Source organism: Balaenoptera ricei, chromosome 6 (genome assembly GCF_028023285.1).
Source record: "Balaenoptera ricei isolate mBalRic1 chromosome 6, mBalRic1.hap2, whole genome shotgun sequence".
Taxonomy (NCBI): Eukaryota; Metazoa; Chordata; class Mammalia; order Artiodactyla; family Balaenopteridae; genus Balaenoptera; species Balaenoptera ricei.
The window spans coordinates 118,153,789-118,171,389 of NC_082644.1; the positions used below are offsets into that span (position 1 = coordinate 118,153,789).

General features: G+C 45.3%; 1 protein-coding gene across 27 annotated transcripts in view; it reads left to right on the forward strand.

Moving 5' to 3' along the window:
• The first annotated feature begins 211 nt into the window (after window positions 1-211).
• Window positions 212-17,601, forward strand: part of PRRT1B (proline rich transmembrane protein 1B) — a 51,500-nt gene continuing 34,110 nt past the window's right edge. For 21 of the 27 annotated variants that reach the window (XR_009503782.1, XR_009503790.1, XR_009503786.1 and 18 more), the window contains exons 1-4: window positions 410-1,504; window positions 2,233-2,309; window positions 2,810-2,961; window positions 3,376-3,478. Coding sequence is in view for 1 of the 27 variants with exons in the window: in XM_059925898.1 (XP_059781881.1) it covers window positions 1,452-1,504; window positions 2,233-2,309; window positions 2,810-2,961; window positions 3,376-3,478 (385 nt within the window). In the remaining 26 variants the exon portion in view is untranslated. Of the gene's footprint in view, window positions 227-334; window positions 375-409; window positions 1,505-2,232; window positions 2,310-2,809; window positions 2,962-3,338; window positions 3,479-4,210; window positions 4,442-17,601 lie in introns of those variants that run through there. The other 6 variants (XR_009503784.1, XR_009503804.1, XR_009503803.1 and 3 more) reach the window with 6 other exon arrangements.

Consider the following 17,601-nt stretch of genomic DNA (forward strand, 5'->3'; position numbering starts at 1 on the left):
GCTGTGGGGTGTGGGATCAACTGGTGGACATTCTTCTGATGGGTTGGTGGTGAGGTCATCAGGAGTCAACATCATCAGCCTTCTGGTTCCAACCGGTCTGGGGTCTACGTGCTTGTGGGCAGCATGCAGTTAACTTCTTCCACCTGGTCAGGGTTTCAGTATCTGCAAAACAGCTCAAAGGACGTGGCTCAGAATATTAACTGTAGCCCTTGAGGAGGAACTAAAGGTCCTTGACTTTGTTTAATGGCTAAACTATTATTTTGTTCTGCTTGACTGTTTTCCTTTCTGCATTTTCTCACTTCTCTGATTAAATTTGCTCTTTGGAACTTGGGGAAGGCCTAGGAAGCTAACGTTTTTCTACAGCCAAGACGCAGGTGGAGGACATGGCGGGGTTAGGGTGGAGGGGGGGGGTCTTCTTTGGGAAGGCCCTGTAGGGTCCTGCTTGGTTACAAAATTGGTTTTGTCTGCTCAGGCAACTTTCAAGGCTGGTCTTCGTTTGTTTTTTATTTTAACAAACCCATTTTCCTGATGGGGAAATTGAGGAGCAGAGAGATTACATGGCTCGCCCAAGGCTTGCGGCTGCAAATGGACCTCCAGTCAAGATAGCTGAGCTGGTGTGTTTGCACAGATACAAGCTCCAGACACGGAGGAGTACATCATCGTCCCGTTCCAAGACAAGAAAGGTAAATACGGTATCCAGGCCCTTGAGAGAAGAAGGTCCTCGTTGCCGAGTGCCCATAAAGGAGCCAGGAGCAGATTGTGCCGTGGGGGGGTGGGAGTCAAAGCCACAGCCCCATGCACAGCAGCAGGGTTCTGGAACTGGCCCTCTGCATTCCGCGGGAGCCTGAAAGGGTCTGTGCTTGTGTGAAACTGAAGCAAACTGCTACCCCAATGGCTCTGAGTAGAGTCCTCTCCCAGAAAGTGGAACGCTGGGCCTGACAGCACGTGGGCCACCTACATGGTGCAGAAACCTCAAGTGGAGAAATAAAAGATGGTCCACAGCCAGTGACTTCCTTAGAAGCCACCATAGAAGCTACCTGCCTCATACACCAGGGCACGCGTGCGGTACACACAGGGTGCCTTTAGAAGTCAACTCCTGCCGACCATGAAATCATGATGCTGCTGAAGGCCACGAGGAAACCCCCCTACTGTGCAGCAGTCAGCAGGTGTGGCAAATGGGCCGAATCGCATCTAAGAAACTACAGTGATTTGAAAAGGATTTAAAACCAGGTCTATAAAAGTGTTTGAAAACATGGCAACTAAATGCAACACATAATCCTTGACTGGATTCTGTCCTGGCAAAAAAATGTGCTGGAAAAGGCATTGTTGGCTCATTTGTCCCATTCTTGCAACTTGTCTCTGAGCTTGAAATTATTTTCCAAGAAAAAGTTTTAAAAACCATTTGAAGAGAAAGCACATGGAATAGAGTGCATCACCACAGAAAAGACATTATGAAAAACATGCAGATTTTAAAAGAACCAAATGAAAATTCTAACCGTGAAAGGTAAAGACATCAAGATGTTTTGCAGAGCCCCCCCCCCCCCAGCTGTGGTTTGTCTGAGGTTTTTCTCTCCTGTGATTGAATTTATGGATTCTTGGAAGGAATATACAACATCAGAGCTTCAAAATACCTGCACCACCTCTGTTTCCTCATGGTTACTTTTCCCATTTGTTTATTTTTGTCTCTTTCAATGAGATTCTTTCTTCCCATCTAAGGTGGATGAACCCGGTCCCTGTTGATATTTTAGAGCAGGGGACTCGAAAGATGGTTAGAAGTTCTGAGTGTGTGGGTGAGGTTTGTTTGGCTGGGTACATTCATTGAGGAAACCCTGATATTTCTATACGTCTGTTGGTCTATCCTGACTGTTGGCTTCCTGTGAGCACAGAAAATGAACACCACAGCAATTGTTTTAGAACTGAGACCAACAAAATATTCTTTTCAGGGAGGAGTATTTTGTCACTGACATTGTTTAGAATTACTGTCCCACGGTTATTAAAAGCAGAGCAGCTTTTAGCCAGTTTTATTATTGTCTTCAAACAATGCACCCCCTTGTTGCCTGCACCCACCCAGGGTGGACCCCTTCCACCCTGCTGCCCGTGGTGTGTAACCTCCTCCTCCTTGGGCTAAGCTCTGGGTTGTTTCACCCTCTCCGGGTTAGCTTTTGCCTCTTCCGTCATCACCAAAGCCAGCTCCCTGCATTAAATGTCCCCTGTTTCTTTTAAATACTCCAGGTGGTTTCTGCTTTCCCAGCTGGATCCTGATTGCCCCAGAATCAAGTCCTGCTTTCGTGTCTGGAGACTCTCTCATGGTGGGTTGTTTGCCTGTGCGTTTTGCCTTTGGGGGTTGTGCACTTATCTTCAGGGGCGCTTCTTCTGTGGGAATCTTGTCATCTTGGATGGGGGTTGTCCCACCAGAGTAGTTTTGCTTGGGAGAAATCCCAGCGCTCTTTCCTGGAGCCACTATTTTCTTTTTAATGTCAATTTTTTAAAGTCGGGGTTTCTGGACCACAACAACGGGCTGAACTTGAAACCCAGACCCATGTGAGGAATAGGCCTGTGGTTACAACTCCTAGGGAGACTTTGTTTCCTCATCCAGAACCTAGTCTGGGTCAGACTGGCTTCCTTGTCTCCTCTGTGAGCCATGGGCAGATTTTATTTTGTGTTCATCGGTCTTCATCCCAACTCCCTGCTTCGCAGACCCAAGGTTTCATCTCCTGCACATCTGGGTGCAAAACTTAAGCCGAGACCAGCTTAAGAGACCACTAACCCACCACAGTGCACAGACAGCACCCGCCTCCATCCCCTCCAGGCTGTGTCGGTGTCCGCTCTTCCTTGGTCCCTGGGGATCTCCCTTACTATCTTGGGAGCTCAGCCATGAATTTAAATTGCCGTCTGGCTTGCCTGCGTAGTCTAGCATTTCTCGGTGTTTGGAGTGAGACCTGCTTTGAGTTCTCCAGTCTGGTAAGTTTCAGGGACTAGAAGTCTCACACACACATTGTTTTAAAACCCAGGAGATTTCATACGACAATCTGTATTTCTGGCTTCTCTTGCTGGGCAAAATAAAAGGAAGGATTCGGCAACTCGGATCCCCAAGGCCTTTTCTGGCCACAGATCCATCCAGCCGTGCTCTCCGGCTTGCCCCAGTCTCCCCTTGCCCTTTCCCAGTTGGGCCTGGGCTGCTCCCCTCCTCCCACCCGCCTCCAACTCGGCTTCCTCCCCGGGGGGCCGCCGGGCGCGGGTCCTGCCGAGGCGGCCAGGCTGGCGGGCGCCCGCAGGTTCGGGCCCCAGCGCCGGGGCGCGCGTGGAGCCGCCTGTTGACACAGCCGCGGGCAATCCAGGCGGTCAATGATTAACCGGCCGCGCTGCCGGCACCAGGAAACCCGAGCCGCCCGTGAAAGCGGAGCCGGGCCCGACGGCGGCGGCGGGAGGCGCCGGGCGCGGGAGGCGTGCAGCCCAGCTGGTCTCGCCATGGACGCAGGTAAGGGCGGCGGGCCCGGTGCGCGCTCCCGGGGGTCCCGGCTCCCGGGGAAGGCGAGGGCGACCCCGCCCCGGGCCCCGAGGCTGGTCTGCCCTGGGACGCCTCTCCCTCGCACCCGGAACTGAGGGGCCCGGAGGCCGCTGCGGGGAGTTCGGGCACCTTGGCCGCAGCCCCCTCCGCCGGGGAGGGGCAGCCCTCGGCGCAGCCCCCGGGCGGGCAGCAGGAGCCCGGCAGTGGCGATGTGGGGGGCACGTTCCCCTCCCTCCCCCACACCCCGTCCTTCCTCTAATGACTGTTCACCGGGCAAAGGTGGTGAACGGGCTAGGCTGCAGTCCTTGGAGCGGGGAAGGGGGCCACCCTGGCAAGGGGGGCAGAGACAGGGCCAGGGAGGGAGAGAGAGCCGGGAAGAGATGGCAGGAGACCCCGCAGACTGACTCGGGGACCGAGAGGCGGGGCGGGGGGCGGGGGACGTGCTGGGTAGCTGGGCAGACGGGGTGCGGGGCGCGGGGAGGCTCAGCCCGGCAACTCCGGCGGCCCGCGGCGCAGCCAGCCCTGGGCGGGGCGGGGGGCGGTGAACCGAGACCCCGGCCTTGCCCTCGGGGGTCCCAGGCTGGCCGGGCAGGGGGTCGTGGTGACGGCGGCGGGACCCGGAGCCGCAGGCGGTGCGGAGTCCGCCTGACCCACCGCCCCCGCGAACGTGGGGTGGGGGCGCACCTAGATTTCTTCTGCAAGGGGCTCCCGAGGGGCTGCTGCTGCGAATGGGGACCGGCCCCGCCTGACTTCATCTGCCGCCCGCACCCCGGGCCCTCGAGCACCTCCCACCAAACTCCCGGCCCCCCTTTCCGGCTGGAATGTCCCGCCGAGGCTCGGGTGTCGAGAACCCGAGAACCCGAGGCCACGGCCGGGCAGCCCCGCCAGCAAATTTATTTATTCTGCAGCCCTATCTCCGCGTCATCGGGCCAGGTATTTACCCAGGCGGCCCGGGTAGCTGCGGTTTTTGTTATGATAACTGGGGCAGGGGATCGGCGTCTCCCCGGGGCACTCCCGTGCCAGCAACCGAGGGAGCGCCTCCTAGGCTCAGGTTACCTACTGGGAGCCTCAGTTCTCTCACCTGTGAAACGGGATAATAAGACACACCTGAGGCTGACCTGAGCTACTGTAAGGAAGCTCTCAGAACAGAGCCTGAGCTTGTGTCCACTGTTATTATTTTTATTATTTTATTTTAATTAATTAATTTATTTTTGGCTGCCTTGGGTCTTTGTTGCTGCCCGCGGGCTGTCGCTAGAGCGGGGGCTACTCTTCGTTGACGTGCGTGCACGGGCTTCTCACTGCGGTGGCTTCTCTTGCTGCGGAGCACGGGCTCTAGGTGCGCAGGCTTCAGTAGTTATGGCTCGCAGGCTCTAGAGCACAGGCTCAGTAGTTGTGGCACACGGGCTCAGTAGTTGTGGCTCACGGGCTTAGTTGCTCCGCGGCTTGTGGGAGCTTCCCGGACCAGGGCTCGAACCCTTGCCCCCTGCATTGGCAGGGGGATTCTTAACCACTGCGCCACCAGGGAAGTCCCTGTTATTATTTTTAAATGATCGTTACTATTATTATCCTCATTTACAGATGAGGAAAGGGAGACATGGAGAGTTTGTCTCTAAGGTCGCAGAGCCAGCGTTCACGGGGTGGCACAGCTGGCTCAGGGTTAATGCAGATGTCATGTCTGTTCCTCAGGGCCTGGCACCTGATAGATGCTTAAAAATGGTAGCTGCAGTTCCAAGCACTATCACTGCTATTCACTTGGACATCTTAGCGGCAAAGCTTCATCCACTTAGCAGCCCCACAGGCACCTGACCCTGCTGAAATCATGGTATTTCTGTGGGGTTTGTATAGAGGATTCTTTTTTTTTTTTTTTTTTAAGTATAGTTGATTTGAAGTATAGTTGATATCCAGTGTTGTGTTAGTTTCAGGTGTACAGCAAAGTGATTCAGTTATGTATATATTCTTTTTCAGATTCTTTTCCATTATAGGTTATTATAAGATATCGAATATAGTTCCCTGTGCTCTACAGTAGGTCCTTGTTGTTTATCTATTTTATATATAGTAGTTTGTAGCTGTTAATCCCAAGCTCCTAATTTATCCCCCATCCCTTTCGGTAACCATAAGTTTGTTTTCTATGTCTGTGCATCTGTTACTGTCTTGTAAATAAGTTCATTTGTATCAGTTTTTTAGATTCCACCTATAAGTGATATCATATGATACTCGTCTTTCTCTGTCTGACTGACTTCACTTAGTATGATCATCTCTCGGTCCATGCAGAATTGTATTTCTGAGCCTAAAACACTAGTCCACAGGAGTTGCCCAGTGGAAACGTGTGGGATTGAATGGCTGGCGGCTGGGTCCCTCTGCCTAGCTGCATATTCAGAGGGTGGTTTGGGGGCTTTGTGTACCAAGGGTGGTGGATTTTGGCTGAGAGCTTCATAAGTAGGTCAGCAAGTGGCCTCTGGGCTTAGAGGAAGGCCCTCTAGCGTAGACAGCAAACACAACTTCTCATTTTCCCCACAATGTTCCTTTTGTTCTTGTTGCCTTATTTGAAAACTCCAGCCCTTGGCTGGGTCGGTGAGGTTGGGAGCTGCTCTGGTGTCTCCCGCAGGGACATTTAGGCCACACCCACCCTCCAATAGATCAGCAACCCTGAAGATCCCCACGGAGGTCCTCTTGGAAGAGCCCAGCTCTCTGGATCAAACTCAGAAGTCACAAACCTTGCTGACGTTACGTGTGATCTCATTCCTCATTGGCTTTGATTTCCCCCACTTGTTACCGATTCCCCAAACTGGCCGGAACACCCTTCCAGTTTCTCATCTCCCAGCCGCTTCCTAACCTCAGATAACGGTAGCCAGGGTTAGTGGAGCGCCCAAGCACTGTACATGCATACACTCATTTCATCCCCACAATAACCCCGAGAAGTGGTGGTGTCCCCATTTTAAGGATGAGGAGACTGAGGAGGCACAGGGAAAGGAAGCAGCCCGGGCGGTCTGGCCCCTGAGCTCCAGCTCCTGATCATGACCCAGAACCTCAGCCCAGGGACTTCCCTGGTGGTCCAGTGGTTAGGACTTGGTGCTTTCACTGCTGGGGCCCTGGATTCAATCCCTGGTCGGGGAACTAAGATCCCGCATGCTGCGTGGCATGGCCAAAAAAAAAAAAAAAAAAAAAAGAACCTCATCCTGTATCCACCAGGCCAGCTCTGCCCTGGGCACTGAGCAGGGAGAGGAGCGATCTGATCTGCCCTGTTGCTCTTGTCAGCTCCCTTCCCCTCCTCCCCCCGGGTGCTGCCAGGCCCGGTGCACCGCCTCCGTACTGCCCAGGTCCGTCCGCTTGTCCATAGCCCTCTGGCTCTGGCCACTGCTGTGTCTCCCTTTATTCCGCCTTTGCCTCCTCTCCTCGCTTCCAATGCTCCCAACGCTCCCAAAGGAAACTTTCTGCGTCAATTATCAGTTGGCTTTTGTTGCGGAACAAACCAACCCCAAACCGAGTGGCCTAAAACAACAGACATTTATTATTTCTCATGATTTTGCAGGTCGGGGCCAGCTCACTGGGGCTGGGTGGTCTAGGGGTTGGTAAGCCATTGGCTGGGAGCCCCCATTCTCCTCCTTGGAGCTGATCCAGTGGGCTCCCTCACGGCAGTGACAGAAGGATTCCCAGAAGTGGGAGAGAGAGCAAGCCCTAGCGTGCAAGTGTTTTAAAACATTTTTTCTTTAAAGAATGTTTTAACTTTACTTGGGGTACAATTTAAAATGTACGCTTTGATCAGTTTTGATGTATTACGTATCTGTCAAGCTATCACTACATCGGAATAAGAATCTTGATCACCCCCAAAAGCTTCCTTGTGCCCTTGGTAATCCCTCCCTGCAACTATGGAATGGCTTCCTGTTCCTCCAAGAAGGCATATTCTAGGATTTTATATCCGTGAGGTCATATAGCCTGGACCCTTTTGACTGGCTGCCTTTCCTCAGTCTAATGATTTAGCGATGCCTCCACGTGGGCTGCTGTGCGTATCCACAGTTCACTCCTTTTCCCTGCTGAGTAGTTGTGACTGTTGAACAAATTATAGATGGTCCCCAACTTACGATGGTTCAACTTCTGATCTTTCAACTTTACAACGGTGCGAAGGTGATGTGCATTCGGTAGAAACCATATTTTCTGTTTTGAATTTTGATTTTTCCTGCCCTGGTGACATGCAGTGGCACGATGCCGGGCAGTGGCAGGGCCTCTGCTCCTGGTCAGCCACGGGATCACGGGGGTAAACAACTGATACATGCTGTACCCATTCAGTCATTCTATTTTCCATTTTCAGTACAGTGTTCAACAAATGACATGAGATACTCAACACTTTAGTATCAAATAGGCTTTGTGGTAGATGGTTTTGCCCAACTATAGGCTAATGTAAGTGTTCTGAGCACGTTTAAGGTAGGCTGGGCTAAGCTACGATGTTCCAGAGGTCAGGTGTACCAAACGCTATTTTGACTTACGATATTTTCAACTTTAAAAAAAAGTTATTATCATTTATTTTTTTTGGCTGCGTTGGGTCTTTGTTGCTGCGTGCAGGCTTTCTCTAGTTGTGGCGAGCGGGGGCTACTCTCCGTTGTGGTGCGCGGGCTTCTCATTGCGGTGGCTTCTCTTGTTGCGGAGCGCGGGCTCTAGGCGTCTGGGCTTCATTAGGTGTGGCACGTGGGCTCAGTAGTTGTGGTGCACGGGCTTAGTTGCTCCGCGGCATTGGGATCTTCCCGGACCAGGGCTTGAACCCGTGTCCCCTGCATTGGCAGGCGGATTCTTAACCACTGTGCCACGAGGAAAGCCCGATATTTTCAACTTTTGATGGGTTTCTCAGGAGGTGACTCCATCGTGAGTTGAGGAAGAGCTGTACCCGCAACACTTAGGTTTTAAACAGCCCCCATTTATTACTGCACAGCCTGGTGTGGCTGGGCTGGGTGCCTGTGGCTTGAGTTTCTCCTGAAGTTGTAGCCAAGTCATCAGCCGGGATGCAGTCACCTCAAGACTCAGCAGAGGATGAAGGGCTGCCTGCAAACGCACTCACCTGGTTGTTGGCAGGTTTCGGTGCCTCCTGGGTTGTTGGCTAGGGCCTCAGTGTCCTGTTGCGTCACGTGGGCCCCTCCCGCCGTGGTTCACTTCTTCCTGGAGTTGCTGGAGACAAAGAGAGAGTAATTGACAAGAAGCCATGATCTTTTTAAAACCCAATCTTGGGACTTCCCTGGTGGTGCAGTGGGTAAGCCTCCACACTCCCAACACAAGGGGCCTGGGTTCGATCCCTGGTTGGGGAACTAGATCCAGCATGCGGCAACTGAGACCCGGCAAAGCCAAAATAAATAAATTAACGAATAAATAAATAAAATATTTTTTAAAAAAGCACCTAATCTCAGAAGTGACCCCATACCTGCTGCCATAGTCTCTTCATTAGAAGTCATGCAGGGAGTTCCCTGAGGGTCCAGTGTTAGGACTCTGTGCTCTCACTGCCGAGGGTGCGGGTTCGATCCCTTGTCAGGGAACTGAGATCCCACAAGCCAAGCAACATGGCCAAAAAAAGAAAAGTCACGCAGTAAAAAAGTCATGCAGTCCGGGACACTCAAGGGGAGAGAATTACATGTCAGGAGGCAGGGATCATAGAGCTGCCGCTGCAGACGTATTCCAGTGTATGGATACAGCACAATTGCTTTATCCATTCATCTGGTTGTGGACTTTTTGGGTTGTTTCCAGTCTGGGTCTACTGCAAACAGAGTTTCTATACACATTTGTGTGGCTATATATTTTTATTTCCCTTGAGTAAACACCTAGGAGTGGAATAGCTGAATCTTATGGTATATGTATGTTTAACTTCTTAAGAAATTGTCAAACTGTTTCCCAAAGTGGTTTACTATTTTATTTTCCTACTTGCAGTGTTTGTTTCCTGCTTCCATTGTTTTACATACTTACCAAAGCTTGCTAAGGTTAGGTTGGTTGGTTTTGTTTTTAATTTTAGCCATTCTAATGGATGTGTAGTGATATCTCGTTTTAATTGGCATTTCTAATTTTGATGGCATTTCTGATGACTAAAGACATGGAGCATCTTTTTATGTGCTTATTGGCCATTTGAGTGTCTACTTTGGTGAAGTAGACAAATATTTCGTCCACTTTCTTATTGGGATATTTGACTTATTATTGAGTTTAAGAGTTCTTTATACAGTGTTGATACAACTCCTTTGTCTGATATATGTGTTATATTTTCTCCCACTCTGTGATGTGACTTTGTATTTCTTAGTGATGTCTTTTGAAGAAAATTGTTTATTTTGAAGTCCAATATATGCATTTTTTTCTCTTATGGATCATGCTTTTGGTGTCATGCATAGTATTTATTTATCTAGTCTAAGGTCACAAAGATATTCTCCTATATTTTTTCCAGAAGTTTTATAGTTTTAGGTGTTACATTTGGGTTTATGATGTATTTTAGTTAATTTCTATGTTGTGAGGAAAGAGTCAATATTCACTTTTTTCCCACAAAGATAGCCAGTTGCTCTTACACCAATTATTAAAAAGACTTTCCTTTCCCCATTGAATTGCCTTAGAACCTTTGGCAAAAATCAAATGACCAAATAGATATGTGCGTCTGTTTTGATGCTCTACTATTTTAATGCTACATTGATATATGTGTCTATCATTTCATTAATATGAACTGTCTCGTTTATTGTAGATTTATAGTAAATCTTGAAATCAGGTAAAGTCCTCCAATTTTGTTTTGTTTTGTTTTTTTAAAGAATGTCCTTTTTATTTATTTTTTTAAAAGCCAAGCATTTGTTTTAATAAGCATGCATAGTTAATATTTTTAAAATGAATTTAGTGCTTTACAACAGCTAGAAAACTTTGTTTAGACAGAAAACTTTCCTCAACTTCTTTACAGTTATTTCAAAAGGATTATATGAATTTATTATACTCTGTCCTGTGTTTCATCCTCTTAGTATTACGATAATGCTAATATTTTATGCTAATTCTTACTGAACTTCGATAATCTACGTCATATTTGAAAGGTTAGAATTATACCTTCTGGAAATCTTCAAATAGTTACAATCACTGAGAACATTTACTCTATTCTCACATGTCCATTTTAAGAAGAATTTTAAGGTAAAAAAAGTCTTCCCCACTAATCCCTCCATTCCTCACACCATCATATATAACATATTTTTTCACCTGCTTGGAATCAAGAATTACGTGGTCAGCCCCAGATCCTTCCTACCTAAAATGCTCTTTCATCCTTTAAAGAGTTTTTTGTTTATTTTTTTAAACCTTTATTTTTTTTGGCCGCGCTGTGCAGCTTGCGGGATCTTAGTTTCCCAACCAGGGATCAAATCCGTGTCCTTGGCAGGGAACTCCCCAGATATTTTTTCCTTGTGATGAGAACTCCTAGGATCCTCTCTCTTAATAACTTTCATACTTAACATTCAGCAGTGTTAATTTATCATGTTGTACATTACATCCCTAGTACCCATCTTATAACTGGAAATATTTTTATAATTATAATTTTATCTTATAACTGGAAATTTGTACTTTCTCAAAACATTTTTGGCTGTGCAGATTGTGGGATCTTAGTTCCTCAACGAGGGATCCAACCCACGCCCTCGGCAGTGAAAGCACGGAGTCCTAACCATTGGACTGGGGAATTCCCTGTTTTTAAATTTTTTTAAGCCATTAAAAAAAAATTGAAGTATAGTTAAATTACAGTGTTGTGTTAGTTTCAAGTGTACAGCAAAGTGAGATATATATATATATATATACCCTTTTTCAGATTCTTTTCAATTATAGGTTATTACAAGATATTGAATATAGTTCTCTGTGCTGTACAGTAGGATCTTGTTGTTTATCTCTTTTATATATAGTATTATAGTTTGTATCTGCTAATCCCAAACTCCTTATTTATCCCTCCCTCCCCCCTTTCCCCTTTGGTAACCATAAGTTTGTTTTCTGTGTATGTGTCTGTTTCTATTTTGTAAATAAGTTCCTTTGTATAATATTTTAGATTCTGCATATAAGAAATATCATCTGATGTTTGTCTTTCTCTGTCTGACTTACTTCACTTAGTATGATCATCTCTAGGTCCATACATGTTGCAGCAAATGGCATTATTTCATTCTGTCTCTCTTTTTTTTTTGTGGCTGAGTAGTATTCCATCGTGTGTGTATGTGTGTATTACACATACATACATATATATACGTATATACATATATATACACACACACACATATATATATACACCACATCTTCTTTAACATTGACTTTTTTTTTTCTTTTTTGGCTGAGTTGGGTCTTTGTTGCTGCGCGTGGGCTTTCTCTAGTTGCGGCGAGCGGGGGCTACTCTTCGTTGTGGTGCGCGGGCTTCTCATTGTGGTGGCTTCTCTTGCTGCGGAGCATGGGTGCTAGGCGCCCGGGCTTTGCCTATTTTAGCTGATATTAAAGGAGCCACTCCAGCCTTTTTTGCTTACTGTTTATTTGGCATATCTTTTTCCACCCATTTACTTTCAGCTCTCTGTGTCTTTATATTTAAAGTTTATCTATTGTAGGTTGCTTGTAAGTCTTGGTTTTTATTCATTATGTCAATCTCTGCATTTTAACTGGAAAGTTTAGACCATCAGCATTTAAAGTAATTATTGATATGGTTGCATTTAAGTATATAATTTTATTACTGTTTTCTCTTTGCCTCTGTTTTGTTCCTCTTCCACTCCCGTGCTGTGCCCCACTCCCTACCTTTTTTGGGTATTATTTAAATATTTTTTAGTATTCCATTTTATCTCTTGGTGTTTTGGCTGCATAGCTTCATGTTATTTTTTTAGTGGTTGCTCTAGGGGTTAAAATACATACCTAACTTTTCATAGTCTACTTAGAGTTAGTATTGTATCACTTCCAGTAAAATGTAGAACCTTAGAGGTCTCTTTACCCTCGTGCCCATCCATTTATAAGCTTAATAAGTGTTATAGTTTTCATGTGTAATACATCTGTACACATTGCAAACTCATCATAAAATGTTATAATTTTGGCTTTCAACCGTCATATATTAGAGGATTTAAGAGGAAAAAAATTATCTTTTATTTTCACCCCAATAATTATACATCTGTGGTTCTTCCTTTATTTCTGAAGTTTCAAGTTTACCTCTGGTATTATTTCTTTTCAGCCCAAAGAACTTCTTTTAGCCTTTCTGTTAACAGAAGGTCTCTGGCAAGGAATTCTCTTAGTTTTCTTTCATCTGAGAATGACTTTATTTTACTTGTGGTAGGCAGAGCTCTAAAGATGACACCCAGGTTTCCCTTCCCTAGTTATTCAATAAAACACTAGTATAGGTACTGCTGTGAAGGGATTTTACAGATGGAATTAAAGTCTCAAGTCAGTTGATCTTAAAATACAGAGAGTTTTTCTGGGTGGGCCTGACCTAATCAGGTGAGCCCTTTAAAAGCAGAAATATCTCTCTACCTGGTAGTAGAAGGGAAGACAGGGAATTTTGAAGCATGAGAGGGATCTGATGTGCATCCCTGGCTTTAAAGATCAAAATAGTCACATGGGAAGGACGGTGAGCAGCCTCTGGGAGCAGAGAACCTCAGACCCACAGAACTGGAATTTGCCAACAACCTGAATGAACTTGCATATAGATTCTTCCTTAGAGCTCCAGGTAAGAGCCCATTCCAACTGACACCTTGATGTTGGCCTGGTAAGACCCTGAGTTGAGTCAGCCTGGACTTCTGACCTACAGAACTGTGAGTTAGTACATGAGCATTTTGGTAATTTTTCCCCATTAAAAAAAATTGTTGTAAAATACACATAACATAAAATTTATCATCTTAACAATTTTTAAGTGTACAGTTCAGTGGTACTAAATGCATTTACATTGTTGTGTAACCATCACCACCATCCATCTCCATAACTTCTTTCATCTTTCCAAGCTGAAACTCTGTACCCATTAAATAATGTCTCCATTCCCCCCGCTATCCCAGCTCCTGGTAACCACCATTCCCCTTTCTGTCTCTGAGTTTGACCACTCTAAGGACCTCAGACAGTGGAATCATACAATATTTGCCTTTTTGTCACTGGCTTATTTCACTTAGAGTAATGTCCTTAAGTTTCCTCCTTGTTGTCAGAATTTCCTTCCTTTTAAAGGGTGAATAATATTCCGTTGTATGGACAGACCACACTTTGCTTATCCATTCATCTGTTGGTAGACACTTGGGTTGCTTCCACCTTTTAGTTTTTGTGAATGGTGCTGCTGTGAACATGGGTGTATAAATATCTCTTAAAGCTCCTGCTTTCAGTTCTTCTGGGTATATACCCAGAAGTGGAATTACTGGATCATGTGGAAATTCTATTTTTATTTATTTATTTATTTAAAACATTTATTTATTTATTTAGCCGCACCGTGAGGCTTGTGGGATCTTAGTTTCCCGACCAGGGATTGAACTCAGGCCACGGCAGTGAAAGGGCCGAGTCCTAACCACTGGACTGCCAGAGAATTCCCTGGAAATTCTATTTTTAATTTGTTGTGGAATTGCCATATGGCTGCACTGTTTTACATTCCCACTAACAGTGCACAAGAGCTCTGATTTCTCCATATCCTAGCCTCTGGGTTTTATTATATTTTTGATTGTAATCATTATAATGGATGTGAGGTGGATGGGTGTTGTAAGCCACTATATTTATGATAATTTGTTATACAGCAATAGAAAATGAATACATGCCTTTATTCCTGAAGGACATTTCCTTTATGTTTTATTTTATTTTATTTTTTTTGGCCTCGTGGCATGTGGTACCTTAATTCCCCAACCAGGGATCAAACCCGCCCGCCCCTGCTCTGGAAGTACTGAGTCTTAACCACTGGACCACCAGGGAAGTCCCTGAAGGACATTTCCTTTAGATATCGATTTCTGGGTTGATCCACTGTCTTCTGACCTCGGTCGCCTCTATGGAAATTCAAATTGTTGTTCCCCTGTATATAACGTGTCATTTTTCTCTGCCTGTTTTCAAGGCTTTGTTGTTATCTTTGGTTTTGAGAAGTTTTATGATGATGTATCTGGGTGGTTTGCTCCCACAGAGTGCCTGTTCTGGATTTTCTGAGTTTTATGAATTTGTCTTTCACCACATTTAGGAAGCTAGCAGCCATTATTACTTCAGATATATTTTTCCTAAAATCTGTCCTGGGACTTGACTGGCACACAGAGTGAAGACCCTCTTGTGTTACTACACATGTCCCTGAGGCGCTATTCTTTTTTTTTTTTTCCCCCCTTAATCTGTTTGTTGGATTGGTGCTTCTTCAAGTTCACTGACTTTTTTTCCCCTGTCACCTCCATTTTTGATATTGAGACCAATCAGTGAATTAAAAAAAAAAAAATTCAGATATTATGTGTTTTTTTCCCATCAAACTTTATAATTCTTTATTGAGAGCTTTTCTCAAGTGTGTTTATCTTTCCTCATGGAGCCTAGTTATAACAGCTGCTTTTTCTGATAATTCCAACGTCTAGGTCATCTCCAGGTGGACATATGTTGATTGTCTTTTCCCTTGAGGACTGGTCACATTTTCCTAGTTCTTTGTATGGTGAATGATTTTAGGATTGTGTCCTGTACATTGAGAATATTATGTTGTGTAGATTCTCAGTCCTGTTATAATTCCCTGGAAAGTCTTGATATGTTTTGTTTTAGTAGGCAATCAACCTGGGTTGTTTCAGATCACTAGTTGTTTCACCTTCTATGAGTAGCCTTTCCAATCTTGGTCCAGTTTTCTGTTTTTTTATTGAGGTACAATTGCCATAACATTACATTAATATCAGGTATACAATGTAATGATTTGATATTTGTATATATTGTGTAATGATCACCACAATAAGTCCAGTTAATATCTATCACCATAATAGTTAGAAAAATTGTTTTCTTGTGATGAGAACTTTCAAGAACCACTCTTCTAGCTACTTTCAAATATGCAATACAGTATTTTTTTTTAAGGTTTTTTGTTTTGTTTTTTGGCTGCGTTGGGTCTTTGTTGCTGTGTGCAGGCTTTCTCTAGTTGCGGTGAGCGGGGGCTACTCTTCATTGCAGTGTGCGGGCTGAGACATTGCTGTGGCCTCTCTTTGTTGTGGAGCACGGGCTCTAGGCGCGTGGGCTTCAGTAGTTGTGGCACACAGGCTCAGTAGTTGTGGCTCGTGGGCTCTAGAGTGCAGGCTCAGTAGTTGTGGCACACGGGCTTAGTTGCTCCATGGCATGTGGGATCTTCCTGGACCAGGGATCGAACCTGTGTCCCCTGCATTGGCAGGCGAATTCTTATCCACCACGTCACCAGTGAAGTCCCAACAATACAGTATTATTAACTATAGTCACCATGCTGTACACTACATCCCCAGGACTTATTTATTTTATAAACTGAGTTTGTACCTTTTGACGCCCTTCACTCATTTTGCCCACCTCCATCCCCATTTCAGGCAACCACCAATCTGTTCTCTATATCCATGAACTCAGGTTTTTTATTTTTTAATTTTTTTTTCATATTTCACATGTAAGTGAGATCATGCAGTATTTATCTTTCTCTGTCTGACCTATTTCACTTAGCGTAATGCTCTCAAGGTCCATCCCTGTTGTTGCAAATAGCAAGATTTCATTCTGCTGAATAATATTCTATTGTGTGTGTGTCTAGATATATACCATTTTCTTTATCTGTTCATCAATTGGTGGACACTTAGGTTGTTTCCACGTCTTAGCTATTGAAAATAATGCTGCAATGAACGTGTGGGTGCATATAGCTTTTTTTTTTTTTTTTTAAATATGTGCCGTGCTAGTTTTTTTGTTTTTTTGTTTTGTTTTGTTTTAACTTTTGGGTTTATTTATTTATTTATTTATGGCTGTGTGGGATCTTCGTCTCTGTGCGAGGGCCTTCTGTAGTTGGGGCGAGTGGGGGCCACTCTTCATCGCGGTGCGCGGGCCTCTCACTATCGCGGCCTCTCTTGTTGCGGAGCACAGGCTCCAGACGCGCAGGCTCAGTAAATTGTGGCTCACGGGCCTAGTTGTTCCGCGGCATGTGGGATCTTCCCAGACCAGGGCTCGAACCCGTGTCCCCTGCATTGGCAGGCAGATTCTCAACCACTGCGCCACCAGGGAAGCCCGCATATAGCTTTTTGAGTTAGTGTTTTCGTTTCCTTCAGATAAATACCCAGAAGTGGAATTGCTGGATCATATAGTAGTTCTATTTTTAATTTTTTCAGGAATCTCCATACTGTTTTCCATAGTGGTGGCACCAGTTTATGTTCCCACCAACAGTGCACAAGGGTTCCATTTTTTCCACCTCCTCACCAACACTTGTTATTTATTTTTGATGATAGCCATTCTAACAGGTGTGGAGTGATATCTCATTGCGGTTTTGATTTGCATTTCCCTGATTGAGCATCTCTTCATGTACCTGTTGGCCCCCCTTATGTCTTTGGAAAAATGTCTGCTCAGATCCTCTGTCCAGTTTTTTATAAAAAAATTTATTTATTTATTTGGTTGCGCTAGGTCTTAGTTGTGGCACACAGGATCTTATTCGCAGCATGCAGGCTCTTAGTTGCAGCATGCTTGTGGGATCTAGTTCCCTGACCACGGATCAAACCTGAGCCCCCTGCATTGGGAGCATGGAGTCTTAAACCGCTGGACCACCGGGGAAGACCCCTCTGCCCAATTTTTAATTGTGGGTTTATTTTTTGCTATTGAGTTTTATGAGTTTTTTATATACTTTGGATATCAACTCGTTATCAAATATATGATTTGCAAATATTTTCTCCCATTCAGTAGGTTGCCAATTCATTTTGTTGATGGTTTCCTTTGCTGTGCAGAAACTTTTTAGTTTGATGTAATCCCAACTTGTGTGTTTTTGCTTTTGTTGCCTTTGCTTTTGGCTTCAAATCTAAAAAAATCATTGTCAAGACTGATGTCAAGAAGCTTACTGCCTATGTTTTCTTTTGGGAGTTTTATGGTTTCAGGTCTTACACTCAAGTCTTTAAACCATTTTGAGTTAATTTGGGGGTATGGTGTAAGATAGTGGTCCAGTTTCATTCTTTTGCATGTGGCTGTCCAATTTTCCCAACACTATTTATTGA